General features: G+C 44.9%; 1 protein-coding gene across 4 annotated transcripts in view; it reads left to right on the top strand.

Annotated features, from left to right (window-relative positions):
• Window positions 1-23,374, top strand: part of FAM124A (family with sequence similarity 124 member A) — a 178,376-nt gene that overhangs the window by 27,338 nt on the left and 127,664 nt on the right. For 2 of the 4 annotated variants that reach the window (XM_077484236.1, XM_077484234.1), the window contains exon 1: window positions 5,167-5,338. The exons of 1 other annotated variant lie outside the window; for it this stretch is intronic. In XM_077484236.1, the coding sequence (XP_077340362.1) occupies window positions 5,305-5,338 (34 nt within the window). In that variant the 5' untranslated portion in view covers window positions 5,167-5,304. Of the gene's footprint in view, window positions 1-5,166; window positions 5,339-23,374 lie in introns of those variants that run through there. One more of the 4 variants, XM_077484237.1, reaches the window with a different exon arrangement.

Here is a 23,374-nt window from a genome sequence, read left to right as displayed (position 1 = left end):
CACTGGATTGCAGCTATCATCTACTACTTGTACTTACCTTCAACTCACTCCCCCATTGCCAGTTTATCCTCTAAACACCGATAATTAGAATAGACTGAAATGTAAGGGTACTATGGGGGAGCACATGATGCTCTCCACTGCCTCTCACAATGGTATCTGAGTGTCCAATCATCATCCCCGTCATAGGTGTGTGCAGCCTGTTGCATTAGGGTGTGCACCCCAAAGCTCAAACACACATGCATGTGTGTGTGTGTGTATATAAACTGATGGTGTCAGTAGAGCAGTGGACGATGTCAGTATTTTTTATTATTTTATTTTTTCATTTATTAAAATGTATTTATTAGTTATTTTAATTTAAATTATTAAGTATTTATTTATTTATTTTACTATTTTGTTTTAGGAGGGCTTTGGTGAAATACCAGGGATTAAAACGGGGGACTGTGCGCCACACACATGGAGTGATTAGGGTGTGCCCAGGCACCCCTGCCACACCCCGTGCGCATGCCTATGATCCCTGTGTGAGCTCTGACTGTGATTTTGGACATACAGTGGAAGTAAAATATAGTGGAGGTAGCCAGAAGTTGCCATAACGTGGAAGTGTGCAAAGCATACCTGCAAATTGTGACACAAATCTGGGTGTTCTTTCCTCCAGCACTGGGGCTTTTATACTTGTCAGGGGTAAGTGGTGGAGGAGGGGCTCTTACTGTATTCTGTCAGAGGTAAGTGATGGAGGAGGAAGCTCTCATACTGTTAGGGGGAAGTGATGAAGGAGGGTGCTCTTATATCGTCAATGTGGTAAGTGATGGAGGAGTGTGGCCTTATACTGTCAGAGGTAAGTGATGGACAAGGGTGTTGTCATGCTGTCAGAGGTAAATGATGGAGGAGGGTGTCCTCATGCTGTCGGAGGTAAGTGATGGAGGAGAGTGTCCTCATGCTGCACTGTCAGACATAAGTGATGAAGGAGGGTGTTGTCATGCTGTCCGAGGTAAGTGATGTAGGAGGGTGCCGTCAGAGGTAAGTGATGGAGGAGGTTGCTGTCAGAGGTAAGTGATGTAGGAGGGTACTGTCATAGGTAAGTGATGGAGGAGGGTGTTGTCAGAGGTAAGTGATGTAGGAGGGTGCTGTCAGAGGTAAGTGATGTAGAAGGGTGGTGTCAGAGGTAAGTGATGTAGAAGGGTGATGTCAGAGGTAAGTGATGTAGGAGGGTGCTGTCCGAGGTAAGTGATGTAGGAGGGTGCCGTCAGAGGTAAGTGATGGAGGAGGTTGCTGTCAGAGGTAAGTGATGGAGGAGGGTGCTGTCAGAGGTAAGTGATGTAGGAGGGTACTGTCATAGGTAAGTGATGGAGGAGGGTGTTGTCAGAGGTAAGTGATGTAGGAGGGTGCTGTCAGAGGTAAGTGATGTAGAAGGGTGGTGTCAGAGGTAAGTGATGTAGGAGGGTGCTGTCAGAGGTAAGTGATGGAGGAGGGTGTTGTCAGAGGTAAGTGATGTAGAAGGGTGGTGTCAGAGGTAAGTGATGTAGAAGGGTGGTGTCAGAGGTAAGTGATGTAGAAGGGTGGTGTCAGAGGTAAGTGATGTAGGAGGGTGCTGTCAGAGGTAAGTGATGTAGGAGGGTGCTGTCAGAGGTAAGTGATGTAGAAGGGTGGTGTCAGAGGTAAGTGATGTAGAAGGGTGGTGTCAGAGGTAAGTGATGTAGAAGGGTGGTGTCAGAGGTAAGTGATGTAGAAGGGTGGTGTCAGAGGTAAGTGATGTAGGAGGGTGGTGTCAGAGGTAAGTGATGTAGAAGGGTGGTGTCAGAGGTAAGTGATGTAGAAGGGTGGTGTCAGAGGTAAGTGATGTAGGAGGGTGCTGTCAATGGTAAGTGATGTAGAAGGGTGGTGTCAGAGGTAAGCTATGTAGAAGGGTGGTGTCAGAGGTAAGTGATGTAGGAGGGTGGTGTCAGAGGTAAGTGATGTAGAAGGGTGCTGTCAATGGTAAGTGATGTAGAAGGGTGGTGTCAGAGGTAAGTGATGTAGAAGGGTGGTGTCAGAGGTAAGTGATGTAGGAGGGTGGTGTCAGAGGTAAGTGATGTAGAAGGGTGCTGTCAATGGTAAGTGATGTAGAAGGGTGGTGTCAGAGGTAAGTGATGTAGAAGGGTGGTGTCAGAGGTAAGTGATGTAGGAGGGTGCTGTCAATGGTAAGTGATGTAGAAGGGTGGTGTCAGAGGTAAGTGATGTAGGAGGGTGGTGTCAGAGGTAAGCTATGTAGAAGGGTGGTGTCAGAGGTAAGTGATGTAGAAGGGTGCTGTCAGAGGTAAGTGATGTAGAAGGGTGCTGTCAGAGGTAAGTGATGTAGGAGGGTGGTGTCAGAGGTAAGTGATGTAGAAGGGTGCTGTCAGAGGTAAGTGATGTAGGAGGGTGGTGTCAGAGGTAAGTGATGTAGGAGGGTGCTGTCAGAGGTAAGTGATGTAGGAGGGTGCTGTCAGAGGTAAGTGATGTAGGAGGGTGGTGTCAGAGGTAAGTGATGTAGGAGGGTGCTGTCAATGGTAAGTGATGTAGGAGGGTGGTGTCAGAGGTAAGCTATGTAGAAGGGTGGTGTCAGAGGTAAGTGATGTAGAAGGGTGGTGTCAGAGGTAAGTGATGTAGAAGGGTGCTGTCAGAGGTAAGTGATGTAGGAGGGTGGTGTCAGAGGTAAGTGATGTAGGAGGGTGCTGTCAGAGGTAAGTGATGTAGGAGGGTGCTGTCAGAGGTAAGTGATGTAGAAGGGTGGTGTCAGAGGTAAGTGATGTAGGAGGGTGGTGTCAGAGGTAAGTGATGTAGGAGGGTGCTGTCAATGGTAAGTGATGTAGAAGGGTGGTGTCAGAGGTAAGTGATGTAGAAGGGTGGTGTCAGAGGTAAGTGATGTAGGAGGGTGGTGTCAGAGGTAAGTGATGTAGAAGGGTGGTGTCAGAGGTAAGTGATGTAGGAGGGTGCTGTCAATGGTAAGTGATGTAGAAGGGTGGTGTCAGAGGTAAGCTATGTAGAAGGGTGGTGTCAGAGGTAAGTGATGTAGGAGGGTGCTGTCAATGGTAAGTGATGTAGAAGGGTGGTGTCAGAGGTAAGTGATGTAGGAGGGTGGTGTCAGAGGTAAGCTATGTAGAAGGGTGGTGTCAGAGGTAAGTGATGTAGAAGGGTGCTGTCAGAGGTAAGTGATGTAGAAGGGTGGTGTCAGAGGTAAGTGATGTAGGAGGGTGGTGTCAGAGGTAAGCTATGTAGAAGGGTGGTGTCAGAGGTAAGTGATGTAGAAGGGTGCTGTCAGAGGTAAGTGATGTAGAAGGGTGGTGTCAGAGGTAAGTGATGTAGAAGGGTGGTGTCAGAGGTAAGCTATGTAGAAGGGTGGTGTCAGAGGTAAGTGATGTAGGAGGGTGCTGTCAATGGTAAGTGATGTAGAAGGGTGGTGTCAGAGGTAAGTGATGTAGGAGGGTGGTGTCAGAGGTAAGCTATGTAGAAGGGTGGTGTCAGAGGTAAGTGATGTAGAAGGGTGCTGTCAGAGGTAAGTGATGTAGAAGGGTGGTGTCAGAGGTAAGTGATGTAGAAGGGTGGTGTCAGAGGTAAGTGATGTAGAAGGGTGGTGTCAGAGGTAAGTGATGTAGAAGGGTGCTGTCAATGGTAAGTGATGTAGAAGGGTGCTGTCAGAGGTAAGTGATGTAGAAGGGTGGTGTCAGAGGTAAGTGATGTAGAAGGGTGGTGTCAGAGGTAAGTGATGTAGAAGGGTGGTGTCAGAGGTAAGTGATGTAGGAGGGTGGTGTCAGAGGTAAGTGATGTAGAAGGGTGGTGTCAGAGGTAAGTGATGTAGAAGGGTGATGTAGAAGGGTGCTGTCAGAGGTAAGTGATGTAGGAGGGTGGTGTCAGAGGTAAGTGATGTAGAAGGGTGCTGTCAGAGGTAAGTGATGTAGGAGGGTGGTGTCAGAGGTAAGTGATGTAGGAGGGTGGTGTCAGAGGTAAGTGATGTAGGAGGGTGCTGTCAGAGGTAAGTGATGTAGAAGGGTGGTGTCAGAGGTAAGCTATGTAGAAGGGTGGTGTCAGAGGTAAGTGATGTAGAAGGGTGGTGTCAGAGGTAAGTGATGTAGAAGGGTGCTGTCAGAGGTAAGTGATGTAGGAGGGTGGTGTCAGAGGTAAGTGATGTAGAAGGGTGCTGTCAGAGGTAAGTGATGTAGGAGGGTGGTGTCAGAGGTAAGTGATGTAGGAGGGTGGTGTCAGAGGTAAGTGATGTAGGAGGGTGGTGTCAGAGGTAAGTGATGTAGAAGGGTGCTGTCAGAGGTAAGTGATGTAGGAGGGTGGTGTCGGAGGTAAGTGATGTAGGAGGGTGGTGTCAGAGGTAAGTGATGTAGAAGGGTGGTGTCAGAGGTAAGTGATGTAGGAGGGTGCTGTCAATGGTAAGTGATGTAGGAGGGTGCTGTCAATGGTAAGTGATGTAGGAGGGTGGTGTCAGAGGTAAGTGATGTAGGAGGGTGGTGTCAGAGGTAAGTGATGTAGGAGGGTGGTGTCAGAGGTAAGTGATGTAGGAGGGTGGTGTCAGAGGTAAGTGATGTAGGAGGGTGGTGTCAGAGGTAAGTGATGTAGAAGGGTGGTGTCAGAGGTAAGTGATGTAGAAGGGTGCTGTCAGAGGTAAGTGATGTAGGAGGGTGCTGTCAGAGGTAAGTGATGTAGGAGGGTGCTGTCAGAGGTAAGTGATGTAGGAGGGTGCTGTCAGAGGTAAGTGATGTAGGAGGGTGGTGTCAGAGGTAAGTGATGTAGGAGGGTGGTGTCAGAGGTAAGTGATGTAGGAGGGTGCTGTCAGAGGTAAGTGATGTAGGAGGGTGCTGTCAATGGTAAGTGATGTAGGAGGGTGGTGTCAATGGTAAGTGATGTAGGAGGGTGGTGTCAGAGGTAAGTGATGTAGGAGGGTGGTGTCAGAGGTAAGTGATGTAGGAGGGTGGTGTCAGAGGTAAGTGATGTAGGAGGGTGGTGTCAGAGGTAAGTGATGTAGGAGGGTGCTCTTGTACTGTGTGTGATGTAGGAGGGAGTGCTCGCCCCCTGTAGGTGGGTCAGGTCCTCCCGGGTCTCATAGAAGGAGAAGGCTGCGATCCTCCTGGGGGGGGGGGGGGGATTAGGTGTCCTCATTCTCCGGCCATACAAAGGATCGGGGGGCGGTGCCGCTCGTGCGGGGGGGGGGGGGGGGGTGTCACATCCAGGAGAAGGTCAGAAGGCGGAGAGAGCCGGACAGCCCGGCCACATCTACAGCACAGCCGGCCGGCCATGGGGGCTCCGTGATCCCGGCGGCCATGGAGAAGAAGAGTACTGCGGACGATGAGTGCGAGGACTCGGGAGCGGAGACCGGGGGGTGAGTGTTCTCTCCATCCCCCACCCCCTCTGTACTCAGCACGGGGATCACCCACTACATGGACTCCTGATCGGGGCTCCTTTCCAGGGACACACCTCTCCTCTCCTCTCCTCACTTTATGTCCCTGGAATTGTCCTCTTCTATCAGATGAAATCCACATTTTATTCTATTTATACTTCTGCATTTACAATATTCTGGAGGTCATAGTTCAGTGATTACAAAAAGGATGTAATAATTATAATAAATAGTGTGATGTGCAGAAAAAGTCCAATGCGCCGTCCCTTCTGCGACTTTTATATTTGTATTCTTTCTTCAATTACTTATTATTCATTTTATTTATTTATTTATTTTTTATCTTTATTTATTATTTTTATTTATTTATTTTTATTCCATTTATAGTTGTGGGTTTTACAATATGCTGGATGTTATCGTTCAGTGATTACAAAGATGATAATAATAATAAATATAGTAATTATTTTTTACTTCTGCATGATGGAAACAGAGTAATGACAGCAGAAAATGCCCAATGCTCCGTTCCCTTTGCACCTCTTTTTTTTCCTTTTTTTTAATTATTATTTATTATTATTTTTTTCTTTCTTTTATTATTATTTATTTAACATGCATTTATTCTTATTTTATTTATAGTTATTTATTTACAATATGCTGCATGATATAGTCTGGTGATTACAAAAAGGATGTAAAAATAATAATAATAAAAAATGTCTCCAGTTTGAAGAAAATAGAAGTGGCAGAAAAACACCAGTGGTCCATCCTCTCTGCGCTTTTCTCCTTTTTTTTAAATTATTTTATGCTTTAAGTATAGATCTGTGATTGTCTTATGTGTGAATTTGCGGTTTCTACCCGAGCGTCAGCTTCCTCTTTTTTTTTTTTGTGCTTTTTCACAGGTTTTCAAGCATAAGCATTTTTTTTTTCTTTTGGCCAATGGAAAGCAGGTTACTAGGAGGGGAAAATGTATTGTTATTCTTGCAAAACGTGTTACCTGTATTTTTCAGGTACTCCCATTGGAGTCTATGGGGCCAAAAACATGTGATCTTGCCCTAACGAAGCACCCGTACATCTTTGGTACAACAAATGGCAGCACATGGCCCACGGAATGGACCCTATAGAATAAAATGTAAATCCTATTGTTAAGCATTGTTGTGCTTCTGGAGACACAGGACCAATCATTCAGGTGTGATTGGGGGCTTACTGTTGACCAACTCATCACCCCCCCCCCCCCCCCTTGAGCAAGGCATCTAACACTGATTATGTACTTACCGTAGTAACTGCATTGTATACCGCACTATATGAGCCAGACAGTCAACACCTGATGACATCTCGATTGAAACATTGTAACTCATATGAATAGGTCTGCTACTGCCAATCCCTTGGCCAATATTGTACTATTGTCACACTGGCCTGTCAATCTCAGACTCAATATATATCTGGCACTCCAAACACGACCTGCAAATGTGCATTTTTGTACATGGCAAAACACGCAACAAAAAAGCTAAAATATTACGTTAAAAAAAAAACGCACCAAAGCTCTATGCTTAAAAAAGATGCAGGAGCTCCTTTATTGCACGTCGGACAGTCTATTCTAATGAATGGGTTGCCCCCATGTGTGTCGCACAAAAAACATGACAAAAAAAAAAGTGCACCTAACAAACACTAGATATGATTGCAGCCTACACAAATAAAGTGTTTTTCAGTTGTTTATGCTATGCTTATGCTTAGATGTTCACATCTAACCACAAAAGTGTTGTGCGTTAAAGCACTCACTTTTATTTTTTCACACATTAACATGTGCTGCGTTAGGCAGCCAATTCAAAATGAACCGTGAGCGGGATCATTAATAAGTTACATAAAGGTTTTTTAAAAAAAAGTAAAGTGCCATAAGTACCGTATTTGACACCCCAGGGCATATCATTTTTTAACACTTTCTTGTTTTTTACATCAAAATAATTTTCTGTAAAAATTCAGAAGTAAAATTAAAAATATGAAATTAAATGACTGATAATAACAGAAATAAAACACAGACAGTAAAAATTGCATCTCCTTAGATAAGTGGTCAGTGTAGCAGTGATCCTATACATTGGTGGTTAGTGTAGAAATTACCCTTTACATTGGTGGTCAGTGTAAAACTGCCCCCTTACAATTATGGTCAGGGTAGAAGTGCCCCCTTATATTGGTGGTCAAGTTAGAAGTGCCCCCTTATATTGGTAGTCAGCAGAGAAGTGCCCCCTTATATTGATGATCAGTGTAGAAATGCCCCCTTACATTGGTGGTCAGGGTAGACGTGCCCCCTTATATTGGTGGTCAGTGTAGAGGTGCCCCCTTATATTGATGATCAGTGTAGACGTGCCCCCTTACATTGATGGTCAGGGTAGAAGTGCCCCCTTATATTGGTGATCAATGTAGAAGTGCCCCCTTACATCTCCAATCGGTGTAGAAGTGCCCCCCCATAATGGTGGTCAGTGTGGAAGTGGACCTTTATATTGGTGGTCAGGGTAGAAGTGCCCCTTTATATTGGTAGTCAGTGGAGAAGTGCCCCCTTATATTGGTGGTCAGTTTGGAAGAGGCCCTTTATATTGGTGGTCAGTGCAGAAGTGCCCCCTTATATTGATGATCAGTGTAGACATGGCCCCTTACATTGGTGGTCAGGGTAGAGGTGCCCCCTTATCTTGGTGGTCAGGGTAGAATCACCCCCTTATATTGGTGGCCAGGGTAGAAGTTCCCCTTATATTGATGTTCAGGGTAAAAGTGCCCACTTATATTGGTGATCAGTGTAGAAGTGCCCCCTTATAATGGTGGTCAGTGTACAAGTGCCCCCTTATATTATATTGGTGGTCAGTGTAGAATTGCCCCCTTATATTGGTGGTCAGGGTAGAAGTGCCCCCTTATATTGGTGATCAGTGTAGAAGTGCCCCCTTATATTGGTGGTCAGCGTAGAAGTGCTCCCTTATATTGGTGGCTAGTTTGTCCCCCACTGTGATATCTGTGCATGTGAGTGTTGTGTTTCTTGGAATTTACTGCAAAAAAGGTGGTCTTATTACTGGAGTGCAGCCATCCGGATCATCCCTTCTCTGTTTACAAGCCGCTCTGGGAGCTGGGCACCTGGATTGAAGGAGAGTGTGGGAGGCTGAGCAGCAGTGGACTCTGTCTATGTATACCTCCTCACATTGGTAGTCAGTGTAAAAGTGATCCCTTACATTGGTGGTCAGTGTGGAAGTGACCCCTTGTAATGGTAGTCAGTGTGGAAATATCCCCTTACATTGGTGGTCAAAGTAGTTGTGCTCCTTTATATTGGTGGTTAGTGTAGAAGTGTCCACTTACATGGATAGTCAGTATAGAAATGCCCCATTACATTGATGGTCAGTGTAGAAGCATTCCCTTACATTGGTGGTCAGTGTAGAAGTGTTCCCTTACATTGGTGGCCAGTGCAGACGTGTTCCCTTACATTGGTGGTCAGTGTAGACGTGTTCCCGTACATTGGTGGTCAGTGTAGAAGTGTTCCCTTACATTGGTGGTCAGTGTAGAAGTGTTCCCTTACATTGGTGGCCAGTGTAGACGTGTTCCCTTACATTGGTGGTCAGTGTAGAAGTGTTCCCTTACATTGGTGGCCAGTGTAGACGTGTTCCCTTACATTGGTGGTCAGTGTAGACGTGTTCCCTTACATTGGTGGTCAGTGTAGACGTGTTCCCTTACATTGGTGGTCAGTGTAGACGTGTTCCCTTACATTGGTGGTCAGTGTAGACGTGTTCCCTTACATTGGTGGTCAGTGTAGAAGTGTTCCCTTACATTGGTGGTCAGTGTAGAAGTGTTCCCTTACATTGGTGGTCAGTGTAGAAGTGTTCCCTTACATTGGTGGTCAGTGTAGAAGTGTTCCCTTGCATTGGTGGTCAGTGTAGATGTGCTTCCCTACATTGGTGGTTAGTCAGTTTAGAAGCATTCCCCTACATTGTTGGTAGGTGTAGAAGTTTCCCCTTACATTGGGTGGTAGGTGTAGAAGTGTCCTGTTACATTGGTGGTACCTTGATAGGACTTTGATAAGGCTTGTATATTCTGTGTTGCCTAAATCCTGCTGGAATCGCACCAAAGTAGTACAGGAACCTTTTTAAAAACTGCTCTGTGCTGGGTTGCATTGATGTAAACAGATTCTTAGTATTGATCGGGAAATCCCTCCCACTGCACTATTCAATTTTAACATGGGAAGTTTCCCCACCGTCAGAATGCAGTGATCACTGCTGGCGGTTATAGTTGCCAGCAGTGACCTCATGTTAAAAACCCGACAGGCTGGATGTACTGAAGTCGATCGATAGTACAACCAGCCTGCCCATAGATGGATCAAAATTCATCTGGTTCCTGCAGAATTTCGATCCGTCTACGGTGTAGCCTTACATTGGTGGTCAAAGCAGGTGGGAAACCTATTCAACTTTTCTCATTGCTCAAGAAACGCCCAACAACCTCAGGGGGACCTCTAGTTAAAAAAAAAAAAACTGTGCTAATAGGTGTTTATATTATATTGATATTAGTATGACAGTCATTAGTATGCTATGCACTAAATGGATTCCTTGTATAAAATAATTTAGATATAATAATTAGGATTTCTTCAAAGATGTGCATTGCCCATTTATTTTAAAATAATCTGTCTAAAAGTTTCATCAAAATGTCAGTAATTCAGAATTTTTTTCCCTGTAATTGTCACTACAGTTTTTTTTTTTTATTAGTCTCAAAGAAAGTAAAAAGGATTCTGTCAGTGTGGAAGATTCATGCCCTTTACTGAGTCCCTGAAAAGAGATTGGAGGCTTTCCCTGTTCCTGGCTTTGGAATGGGACTTGAAAAAAATTATATATATATATATATATATATATATATATATATATATATATATACACACACATATACATTACAAAAACTGCAATAATGATTGTTTATCATCATTGTCATGCTACTGTGACTTTACATGGTGATTATGTCTTTCGGTTGTATTATTGTATAATTGTGGTTTGGAATAGAAAGCAGACAGTATACTGAAAGCTAGGCAGCTCGGGGAATTGTTAAAGGTGTTGAAAGCGGAGCTAGAGTCTTCCCGAAAAAAAATGAAAAGTCAGCAGCTACAAATACTGTAGCTGCTGACTTTTAATATAAGGACACTGTTGCCGTGTACACACGGTGGGACTTTCCGACGGGGAAATGTGCGTGTGTATACTCCATCGAATATTTGCTGACGGAATTTTTGGCCACAAATGTTTGAGGGCAGGTTCTCAAATTTTCTGCCAACGTCACTTGTTGACGGACATTCCGACCGTGTGTACACAAGTCCGTCGCACAAAAGCTCACACATGCTCAGAATCAAGCAGAAGGATCCGCAATGGCTATTGAACTTCCTTTTTCTCGGCTCGTCGTACGTGTTCTCACGGTTGGAATTTCCAACAACATTTGTGTGACTGTTTGTATGCAAGACAAGTTGGAGCCAACATTCTTTGGAAAAAAATCTACAGTTTTGTTGTCGGAATGTCCAATCGTGTGTACGCGACATTACCTGTCCAGGGATCCAGCGCGGTCCTCACCCGAGCCGATTCTACAATAGGCTTCGGGTGCAAGCACTGTCACCTTGACTAAGGAAAACCGCCAATAAAGCCTTGCAGCTTCACAGCTGGCTTGAAACTGTACATGCACAAGCTGCTGTGCTGCACTTTGTGATTGGTCCCACAGGCTTCTGGAACTATACTGTGGCCCAGAAAGCTGCGGGGAAAGGAGTGGGGGGGAACTTCTGCTCAGATTGCCATGGCGATCCGACTAGAAATGGGTAGCGTACCTGTCAAAATCAGGTACTCGCTCCCCACCTCAAAAAAAAAAAAATTATGTGCCAAATGTAAAGGAAGAATGGGGGAGGGAGAACGGAACTTACCCTTTTTGGTGATGTGCCACGTTAAGGATATCAGTTTGAAAGCAAAGATAAGTTCTTTTTGTCTTTTCTAGGTATTGGCGATACCTATACACAGTTCTTTCCCATTGAAAGCAAACTTTCACCCTCCTCACCCACTTTTCATAAAAATGCTCCTCCCCCCCTCCTTTCACACAATTCCCCTCCTTTCACACAATTGCTGAATCTTTTTTTGCAAAGGTGCCCCAACTTTTGGGACATCTTACCTAGGCGAGAGTGAATTACCCCAGCTAGCAGAAGCCTCCTGGGATATATGCATCATGCGTCCCAGAAGGCTTCAAGGCTATCATGGGTGTAGCATCAGGGGTCTCAGGGGTTTCAATTGTGACCCTGCCCCTAGCTGCAGGGGGCCCACAGCTCTGTTCCCTGCTGTCATATTACATTTGATTTCCTCCACAAAATCCCAGAGCTGGAGTCCAGCTCCAATCTGCCTTGTGACCCCCAGTACTCCAGCCAAGTTCTATAATCCAGTAATCAGCTTCCAGTTGTTTGCCCTCTCCCCAGTCCAAAGCCTTCCTCTGCTCTCATTGACTGGGGACATGTCATTACAAGGATGGGGGGATGGGGTGAGGTCATGTCATTACTAGGATGGGGGGAGGGGGCGAGGTCATGTCATTACTAGGATGAGGGGAGGCAAGGTCATGTCATTAATAGGTTGGGGGGGTGGGACAAGGTCAGGTCATTACTAAGATGGGGGGGAGTCATATCATTACTAGGATGTGGAAAGGGGGCAAGGTCATGTGATTGCTAGGTTGGTTTCTACAAAATATTTTGAATTATTCTCTCAATATGTACATAAATCTCTGAAATAACTCTTTAGCCACTTGGGGTATCTTGGCACCTAATTGGAATATCTTGGCACGCTGTGTAGTAGTGGGGGACCCCAGAACAACTTTTACATCAGGGCCCACAAGTTTCAAGCTACGCCTCTGTAGAACATATTACGCATGCGCAATGACATGTCAACGGGAGGCCAGCTGCAGGAACCTGTAAGAGACAATCGAATTCGCATGACATAAGCAAGGCAGATGGTGGCATGGGACCCGGCGTGCAGTAGATTACAGCAGGGCAACACTTGATTTGCTGGACGTGTAAATATGTGTTTGAGAGTAACCCAGGAAACAAGGCAGGAGGGATTAAAAAAAATAACACAGGAGGGTGAAGTTCCTCTTTAAGTACAATTCTGTAGAATTAGCACCTCTGTGTAAATAGTCAGTAGCACTTGGGGAAGGTGCTTGTTAGGTTTCGAAATCTCTACTGTTTGCCTATACTTGGCTCATTGTCTATTTTCTACGTATGTTCTATTAGCCCAGTTGTGTTCACACAATGGCTCCTGTGCAATTTCATCTAAGTGTGAGATTGGTCACAAGAATTGAACAAAATGTGTTCTTAATTATGATGCAAGCTTCTTTAATGGGCAACAGAGGATACCTGTTAAAATACAACAGTGACTTTGATGGCTAAGGCTTCATGTACACAGCTGCTGGTAAACGGACGTTTAGGAGCAGTTGGGCATTTTTTTTAAACTGCTCCTGAACTCTCCTCTGTAATCTCATGTACACAGGGTCGTTTGTAGTCGTTTCTAGGCAGTTGGGTTTAGAGGCTTTTTTTGGAAGCCAAAAAATGTGTTCAGGAGCTGTGTTTAGAGGCATTTCACATGCCAAGCGCGGCTACCCGCGTTTAGGCGCATTTTTTGTCTAGTATCATTTTTAAAGGGAAACATTTTATTTATTACTTTTGAGCCTGGAAAATGCTAAAAACACACCAAAAACTCAAAATGAAAAATACACTAGGCCGAAAACCGATACCGAAACTGACCAATACCGAAAATTGCTTTTTTATATATATTAAACAAAAAAATTATTTGACATATAAAATTGTGTTATATTCATTATATTATTCATATTCAACTTAATCATTAACTTTATGAATAAAAGAATAGTGCAATCCAGTAATGTAAATAAGTACTTTAATAAAAAGCAACCCAACTAAATTGAACAGTGGACACAGAAAATCAAATCAAATAAAATACAAAATTATAATAAATTATAAGTAACTACAGCATATCCTGCAGTGCAGACTGCAGTCAGTGTACATTGAACCATAACAACAACAAAAAATAATAAAAAAACAGGCATAGAAAATAATAAATAAATAATATAAAAATGCCTAAGGCCGCGTACACACGCGGGGACTGTTCGCCCAACTTTGTCCGCTGAACAGTGTTTCGGCGGACAGTCCGCTCGTGTGTGGGCTTTCAGCGGACAGTTTCAGCGAACAGTCCGCTGAACAAGGTTTTTCGGAATTTCCGAAAAACTGTCCGCTGAAACTTTGTTTCAGCGAACAGTCCCCTCGTGTGTAGGCTTGTTCGTCAAACTAAGTTCCGCGCATGCTCAGAAAGGATTTACACGCCGAAAGTTATAATGCAGTGTATAGGACGTCGTATTTTTCGTCCCGTCGTACGTGCCGTTCACGTCATCGCGCACGGTTTCAGCAAACTGTTCGTTCGTCGTGTGTGGCCATGTCCGTCCATGCTAATTTTGAGCGGACTGTTTGCTGAAACTGTTTGACGGACAAAGTTGGGCGAACAGTCCCCGCGTGTGTACGCGGCCTAAGACTAAGTCTAAGCCCTTGTACACACGGTCGGAGATTCCGACAACCAAATCCGTCGGAGTAATTCCGACGGATTCATTCCAGAAGAGGTCCAGAAGTGATGTTGCATACACTTGGTCGGACTAAGTTGTCGGAAAATCCGATTGTACATAACGTGATGACGTTATTTCGTAAGGACGGGACTACGCTCAGGCTAGTAGCCAATAGCTTTGGTCTAGGAATTTGATCTGAGCATGCGTGGCACTTTGTCCGTCATAGTAGGCTACACATGATCGGAGTATGTCCGATCTGAGCATTTTTTCGGAAAATTTTACAGACAAGTTGGAAAAGTTGGTCCGTCGGATATTCCGATGGAAACAGTCCGATGCAGACCACACACAGTCGGAATATCCGACAAAACGGTCCGATAGGACACATTCCGTTGGAATCTCCGACCATGTGTACAAGGGCTAAGAAGACTTTATTTTTATTTTATTAATTTTCAACTTAAATCAGAACTAGTAATTCAGTTCTCTCTCCCTAAAGTGTCAGTGGCTGTACGTGCGATGAAAGTGTATGTATGTAGTTGCGGGTTATATACATAGTCATACAGTAGACCGCACTAGTGACTAGTCCGTGCCCCCGGGTATGAGCGGAGACATCAGAATAGTCTACATTCTGGTCTACAGCAGCGGTGCTTAGCCAATCACAGCAAGCAATGTAGACCATACCTGGAACACAGTGTGGTATAGTGTATAGTACTGGAGTATGTAGACAGCCACAGATACAGAACATACAGATTTGCACATGCAGCGGGCTGACAGCTTAGGGAGAGACAATGACTGACATAGTTTGGCCCAACAACAAACTATGTATAACTAAGTATAAAGAACAACTAAGCATAACATAAATATGGCAGAAGGCCGTTATTCTGTTTCATTTTCTGTAAATATAAGTTTAACATATGCTACTGCTATAATAAATTTTTTATCTATTTCCAACTTGAGAACTAGTAATTTTTTCCCTAAGTTCTCTCTCTAAGGTGTCAGCTGCTCCATGTGCGATAAAAGTGTATGTATGTAGCTGCGAGTTACATACATAGTCATACAGAAGGCCGCACTGTGTTCTGGCCCCCGGGTATGAAAGGAGACTTCCCGGAACACAGACTAGTCTACAGCAGCGGTGCTCAGCCAATCACAGCAAGCAATGTATACTAGTCTGTGTTTCTAGAAGTCTCCGCCCATATCCGGGACACAGTGTGGTATAGTGTATACAGGGCAGGACTTAGGGTGGTGGGGGCCCCTGGGCTTGAGTCACTTTCGGGCCCTACCTTCTATACATTACCGTATTTATCGGCGCATAACACGCACCCCAAGTTTAGGAGGGAAGTTTAAGGAAAAAACTTTCATTTAAATGCCCATCAATGCAGCCTTATCAGTGTCCATCTGCAGCCTTGCCTATCCATCTGCAGCCTTGTCCAGTGTAATTTGCAGCCTTGTCAGTGTAGCCTTGTCATTTGTAGCCTTGTCATTGCAGTCTTGAAGTTTAAAAATGGAGCCGTGGAGATACAGAGTCCTGTGTATCTCGGCGGCTCTCGGGTCCTCTCGCAGTCCCGAGCGGAGCCAAGAGTAACCTGGTGTACTCGGCTTGGCTTACAGTCACGCCCAGTCCCTGTATTATGTCCATCGTAGGGCGGGCCTGGGAGTGACTGTGAGCGGAGCCGAGCCAAGTACACTTGGCTATGTATCTCGGTGGGGCCCGCAGGGGCCCCCTGTTGGGCAGGGCCCATGGGCTTGAGCCCAGTCAAGCCCAATGGTAAGTCCAGCCCTGAGTGTATAGTACTGGAGTATGTAGACAGCCACAGATACAGAACATACAGTTTTGCATTTGCACATGACAGCTTACGGAGAGACATAGTTTGGCCCAACAGCAACAAACTATGTATGTACAGTACATAGTTTAAAAGCTGGAGTTCTCTCTTAAAGCGGAGGTCCACCCTAAAGTGGACCTTCCGCTCATCGGAACCCTCCCCCCCTCCGGTGCCACAATCGGCACCTTTCAGGGGGGAGGGGGGTGCAGTTACCTGGATAATCCAGGTAACTGCACCCACTTCCGGGACAGCTCTCTGCGGAAAGGGGCGTAACTTACGCCCCTTTCCGCAAGTGCCCGCCCCTTCCCGCAAGTGCCCCGCTGCCTGCTGGGAAACACACAGCTCCCAGAGGCAGCGGGGAGCGTCCTTATTGCGCAGCGCAATTCGCGCATGCGCAGTAGGGAACCGGGAAATGAAGCCGAAAGGCTCCATTTCCTGATTCCCATACCCAAGATGGCGGCGGCAGGACCCGACAGACGACCTAGCGATCGGCTTCGGGTGCCGACATCGCGGGCGCGCTGGACAGGTAAGTGTCACTATTTTAAAAGTCAGCAGCTGCAGTATTTGTAGCTGCTGGCTTTTAAAAAAAAAAAAAAACGCGGAGTCCCGGTGGACTCCCGCTTTAAATTGAAGAAGTGCAAAAAACTGTAGAAGAACTACAACGAACAATCAAAAAATGGCACAACTAGACAATTGGAACATACTGGTAGTCAGTCTTACTATGTTGTATGTTCCAATTGTTCAATAGCACAGTCCAATACAAATTAATTTACTATGTTCATCATGGTAAATGAATTGGTCAATGCTATGGATTTATAAATCTATTTCAGTAAAAGTGGCAGATTTTGCTTTAAGAACAAACGTTGTTCAGCTTTCTCACAGGAAAGATGGTTTCTCTTCTCATCAATAATATGAGATGGTAGACTGAATACTGTCACGCACTCTCTGTACTGGTGCTTGGGGCAGATAAATATCTGTGTGCAACCTGTGCAAGCAAAGGAAAACGTTGTTTGTTGATGCGCCAGTACTCAAGGAGATTGTCACTTCTGGTGATAGGCTGTTCAGCTAAATAAATGTCCATCTGTTGGGTAGCTGCACTTGTTGTGGCACTGCTATGGACCAGGGTGCATTCATGTAAAATTTCTTCAAACATATCAGATATGGAGGGAGTGTGTTCCTCTTCACACTTTCCTCTGTGGTACACCTCGAAACTTCTTCACCAGATGCTTCCACCACCTCCATTTGTGCCTGTATTATTTCCCGTGCACGCTGCTTTTTCTCCACATTCAAATAATGCTCTTTAAATCAAGGATCTAGAACTGTTGCAATGCAGTACAGAGGGTTGGACTCGGTGTCTTGAAACTGGTTGGTAACGGCCTCCAGTAGAGTGGTTTTAGCTGTTTTTATGCCATGGTCTGTTTCTATCTCTTTTTCTAGCAGATGCTTCAGTGCAGCAATCAAGGGAATAACTTCAGAAATTGAAGCATTAGTTGAGCTTATTTCTTTTGTTAACTGTTCAAATGGAGATAGAAGAGACAAACTATTTTCAACTAACATCCACTGATGTGCGCTCAGTGTTGCCGGTGTTGTGCCATATAGTGGCCGGCCATCATATAGCGTCCGCCCCGTACTGCGCATGCGCAGTACGGAGCAGACGAAGCTTCGGAAAATCTCCGAAGTTGAACGGCGCCTGCGCCGTGAGTGGAGGTGGTGGCCCCACCATCCAAGCGGACATAGGGTTGTGAATATTAGAGGGCCCCTTGCGGGCAAGCTTCGCTCGCCACGATTCGGGCTCGGCCTCGCTGCGCTCGGCTCTTTTATATTCCTACTCTATGTCCACTTGGATAGTGGGGATGGAAACTGGACTCACAGCGCAGGCGCCGTTCATCCTCTGCAATTTTCGGAATCTGTGTTGCTGTGTACTGCGCATGCGCAGTACACAGCGGACACTATCGGATGGGGGACTTTATATGACAAGACACCGGCAGCTCGTAATCTGCAATGTATGCAGCTAAAACACGCTTTTGTTCAAAAAGACTTTGCAGCATATAGTAGGTGCTGTTCCAACGAGTGGCTACATCTTGCTGCAGTTTTTTTTTGGTGGCATTCCAAACTGCATCTGCAAAGCTTGTAATCTGGAATAAGCAAGCAGAGAATGCTTAAAGTGACCCACAATTTTTCTTCCTTTTGATGCGATAAAAGATATGCTGCGCTGACTCAGAAATCCACTCAGAAATTCATAGCCAATTGCAGCGTGTGTGCCATACACGGTATGCTTTTAAGTTCACTGTCCTCCATTGCCTTTGCCATGTTCTGCACATTATCTCGGACAATCAAATGCACTTTAGACTTCTCAATGTGCCAAGTGTCAAACGTGGATTTAAAGCATCAGATATTGCTGCTGCAGTATGTGATCCAACAAACTCACGTACGTTAAGCAGGATGTTTTGCAATTGAAATTTGTCATCTATCCACTGCTCTGTCAGGCTAAGCATGCTCGTTGGACTGACGTCTGAACTCCAAATGTAGGTAGTAAAACTGATTGCTATGATGTCGGTAGTCATGAACTCATGAACGTGTTTTCTAACACTGCAAAACAATTCAGGTAGACAGGTATCTGCAAAGTAGCGTCTGCTTGGTAGTGAGTAACATGGCTCAATATGTTGCATGAGCCTACGGATTTCAATGTCCTTCACAACAGAGAATGGCTGGTCATCTAATGCAATAAATTACATAATTTTATCTGTAATGGCACGAGCTTTGGACAGTCACTTGCAAATTTTTTAACCTTTTTAAAGACTGTGGCCACAGATGGTGTTGAGCCTGAGGCACTTTTTGGAAGGGGCACTGCTTTCTTGTTGAAAAAATGCCTTGGCACTGTACCCCCTTGTGAAATTTCAGCTGAGCAAAGACTACAGATTGCAAATTTGGGGTCTTTATCAGAAACTTTAAAATATTTCCACACTGCAGACATGGTCCACCTTTGCTGGTAACTCAGAATAATAGCATAGAATGATTTTTTATAGCTAAACTCCGGGAGGCAGCTTTAAAAGATCCCAGGTCCCAGCAGCGCCTCTCAGGTCCCAGCAGCGCCTTTCAGGTCCCAGTAGCGGCTCTCGGGTCCCAGCAGCGCCTCACAAGCACGAGGAGCGTCTGCGGGGAAGGTGCCAGCGTCTCAGCAGGGAAAGTGCTTACGAGTGCGATGTCTTAATCTCAAGGAATGTGCACGCCGCCCACACAACGAGTGGCATCACCTGCTGGTGCTCCCACCCCTACTGCGATTTTCGGCGCCATTATCGGCAAGAATTCTCTTGTGGCAAAATGCCGAAAAGGCCATTTTCACCCGATATGTTTCGGCGGTCGAAATTTCGGTGCATCCCTAGGAAAAAGTATTATAGAGAGTAAGGAGAGAAATATATGGAGAGAGATTGATAAATATATACACATACCTGAGAGTCACCAACAGGTGTTCCTCTGGTGGCACGCTTTTCCTCATGTTGGTGTCCATGCGAACTAGACTGGGTCTAACATTTTCCAAGAGAACGTCAAAGGTGGCAATCGACATGCATGTAAAATTTAAAAAAATCTCTGGGTAATTACACAGCTGAACATACATATTAGAAAGTATCCTGTTGACATGCGTTGAGCCATCAATGGATGTGTCCGGTAGCGAAAACTCTGGTCCTGTCACGCAATTTTCTATGTCTTTGGAGCCTCAACAAAAGCAACATCAGGAGCATTTCCTCACACATGCTCATCATGGGATCCATATTAACAAACCAACCATAAAATAACAGCTAGTTACATGCACACTACTTTCTCAACTGCTACTCACACTGTTCTCTCACAGAATGGCTGAAATAGTTAAATACTTGTTTTTAGTGCTTTCTCATACTTTTGAAGGGTCTCCTGAGGTTATCTTTAGTAAACGCTCCTGAATGCAAATGCAGCTAAATGCGGCTTGTAAACGCTGCTAAACACGCATTTTTAAACGTGGATTACTAGCTGTGATGTTCCAGCGTTCAGGAGAGGTTGAGAAACGTCCCAAGTACATAAAGCCTAATGCCATGTACACACGATCTGACTTTTTGACAGCAAAGGTTCGATTGTGTGTGGGCTCCATTGGACCTTTACTGTCCAAAAATCTGACGGACTTTAGAAATAGAACAAGTTTCACATTTTTTGGCCAGAACTCCGCCGGACCCAGTTTCTATCCAGAAATATGTTCGTCTGTATGCTAGTCCGATGGACAAAAACCGACGCTAGGGCAGATATTGGCTACTGGCTATGAACTTCCTTATTCTAGTCTGGTCATACGTCATCACGTTCAAATCCGTCTGACTTTGGTGTGATTGTGTGTGGCCAAGTCCGTTCATTTGGAAAGTCCATCGGAACTCCGCTGAAAGTCAGTCAGGAAGACCATCGGACCTAGTCCATTGAAAAGTCCGGTCGTGTGTACGTGGCATAACTCACTAGCCAGTAGTGAGGTGGAAAGTCTGATTGGGATTGGCAAGATGAACATAGGAGCATCACTGGTTGAGTTACAAAGGGGCGTAGGTTTTGGGGGTTACCTAGGGGTTATATAGGGGAGCAAAGCTGTTGTGCAGGTGAGTGTCAGTTTAGATTTTGGGGGCAACCCAGAGTTACTTTAACCCCTTCCCGCCGAGCGTACGCAGATCTCTGTACTCGGCTTCCGGGGTTTATACCGGGATGATGTCCGCACCTGCAGGCATCATCCGGTACCGTTTTTTTCAGCGGGCGATCGGCTATCCAGCCATAACAACCGATGCGGCTAAAAGACGCCCCCCCCCCCTCCTGCCTCCTCCTGCCGCTGTTACTTGTGCTCCCGCTCGATCGGGAGCACCGATACCACATCCGCTGCCTCCGGCTGCTGGGGAGGAACTGGAACGAAGCCGTCATGACGTCACTTCCCGTTTACTCGGCCGCCTATGGTGCCGGTTTTTAAAAAATATACGGTATTCAGAATCGCCGTTTTCGGCGATCTAAATACATTGAAGTGTAGACCCCCGATCCCTCCATAAAGAGTACCTGTCACCGCCTATTACTGTCACAAGGGATGTTTACATTCCTTGTGACAGCAATAAAAGTGATCCATTTTTTTTTTTTTTTTAAACAATTTAGTCATTTTAAAATAAATAAAATAAAAAAATAAAAATTTTTAAAGCGCCCGCCGTCCCCATGAGCACGCGAAGCAAAGAAAACGCATACGGAAGTCGCGCCCGCATATGTAAACGGTCTTCAAATCACACATGTGAGGTATCGCAGCGATCGTCAGAGCAAGAGCAATAATTCTAGCACTAGACCTCCTCTGTAACGCTAACCTGGTAACCGGAAATTTTTTTTTTTAAAGCGTCGCCTATTGAGATTTTTAGGTACCGTACTTTGTTGTCAATCAACGAGTGCGCGCAATTATAAAGTGTGACATGTTTGGTATCTATTTACTCGGCGTAACATTATCTTTCACATTATGCTAAAAAATTGGGCTAATTTTACTGGTTCGTTTTTCTTTTAATTCATGAATGTGTCCCTTTTCCCAAAAAGTTGCGCAAATACCATGTGACATAAAATATTGCAACAATCGCCGTTTTATTCTCTAGAGACTCTGCTAAAAAAAATATATATATAATGTTTGGGGGTTCCAAGTAATTTTCTAGCAAAAAATATGGATTTTAACTTGTAAACACCATATTCCAAAAATAGGCTTAGTCATGAAAGGGTTAAAGCAGATTCCACCCAAAAATCAAAATGGAACTTCCGCTTTTCCGGTTGCCCTCCCCCACCCCCCACCCCGTGTTCACTTCCTGGTTCCCTTACTGAGGATGAAGGCGGCAGCACCCGACAGCCGAGGGATAGATCGGCTTCGGAGGCCAACATCGCGGGTACCCTGGACAGGTAAGTGTTCTTATTTTAAAAGTCAGCAGCTGCAGTATTTGTAGCTGCTGACTTTAAATAAAAAATTTAAAAAACGGCGGAACTCCACTTTAACTGTCTTTTACCTGTTTAGTAACTTCAAATTGTAGGAAATGTGAGAAAATTAGAGGTGGCATTTTTTTTCTCCTTGTTTTCAGTACACATTATGCCCCCTTATATATGCTTTTATAGCGCATAATCGGAAATATTCAGACTCAAACCTCCTCTTCTGGAGTCCTCCGCTGGCGATCTTGGCTTCTCCTCTTCTTCTGTGTCTTCTCTATAGCAAGCTCTTGTTATGGAGGCAGATGTGCAGGCTCGGTCTTGAGCTGGGCTGTGCACGCCTATTGACACACACAGCCCAGCTCAGCCCCTGCTCTCAACTCACAGGATTTGACTGACTGACTCCTGCTGTCGAGCCAAATTTTGTGAGAGCGGGGAGAGAGGAGAGAAGACAGGAAGATGGGCACAGCGCTGGATTGATACAGGGCTCAGGTAAGTATTTGAAGTGGGAAGGGCACAGCAAATGGTAAAACATTTTTCTTTTCTAATAATTTTTATTGAAAATGTACATATTCAATTTTTAACATAGAATAGGTATTTCAGTAGACCAAAGGATACATCAAGGTAATAGAAGTATGGACCTAATGATACATTCCAACAAATATACTATATATTTCTTAGCTCTATGCCCTATAACGCGATGAACTACAAGGCAAAACATTTTTTACCTTAAAGTGTTACTAAATCCACAACAGTAAAATCAGTCTGTATATGCAGTAAAGCATGCCTGTTATATTCACTGTGGGCCCAAAGGTGTCAATCATCTGCATTGTGTAAAAAGGCTGTTTGATCCTCCCCTTTTTCCATTGTACCCAATATGTTTCCTGATAGTACAGAGCTAGGGGTCAAGCTACGCATGCTCAGTTTGGTGTGTATGGCTAGAGAATATTTAGTTTTTCTTGGGAGTGCGTGTGATCAGCACAGGGCCAATCAGCACTGTCCAGACAGAGGGTCATGAGCCCTGCATCCTCATAGGACAGTCAGTGCAGAATGAAAATGCGGCATTGTGGGCGTGTGCCCGCCGTAAGCTCCGTGAGTGTGATCGCAGGTCCCGTGGACTCAATGTCTTACGGAGAGGAAGAACTGGGAAATTTTGATGTAAACAAGCATTTCCCCGTTCTGCCTAGTGACACTGATCACTGCTCCCTGTAATCGAGAGCGGTGATCAGTGTCGTGTCACACACAACCCCTCCCCCCACAGTTAGAATCACTCCCTAAGACACACTTAATCCCTATAGCGCCACCTAGTGTTTAACCCCTTCACTCCTTCACTGCCAGTCACATGTACACAGTAATCAGTGGATTTTTAATCGCACTGATCGCTGTATAAATGTGAATGGTCCCAAAATTGCGCCAAAAGTATCCGATCTGTCTGCCATAATGTTGCAGGGATGATAAAAATCACAGATTGCCGCCATTGCTAGTAAAAAAAAATATCAATAAAAATGCCATAAAACTATCCCCTATTTTGTAGCCGCTATAACTTTTGCACAAACCAATCAATAAATGGTTATTGCGATTTTTTTACCAAAAATATGTAGAAGAATACGTATCGGCCTAAACTGATGGAAAAAAAACAATTTTATTTATATATTTTTTGGGGATATTTATTATAGCAAAAAGTAAAAAT

This window comes from Lithobates pipiens, unplaced genomic scaffold, assembly GCF_037356315.1.
Source record: "Lithobates pipiens isolate NorthernLeopardFrog02 unplaced genomic scaffold, aLitPip1_a1.2 Scaffold_16, whole genome shotgun sequence".
NCBI lineage: Eukaryota > Metazoa > Chordata > Amphibia > Anura > Ranidae > Lithobates > Lithobates pipiens.
This window is presented reverse-complemented; position numbering and strand designations above follow the sequence as displayed.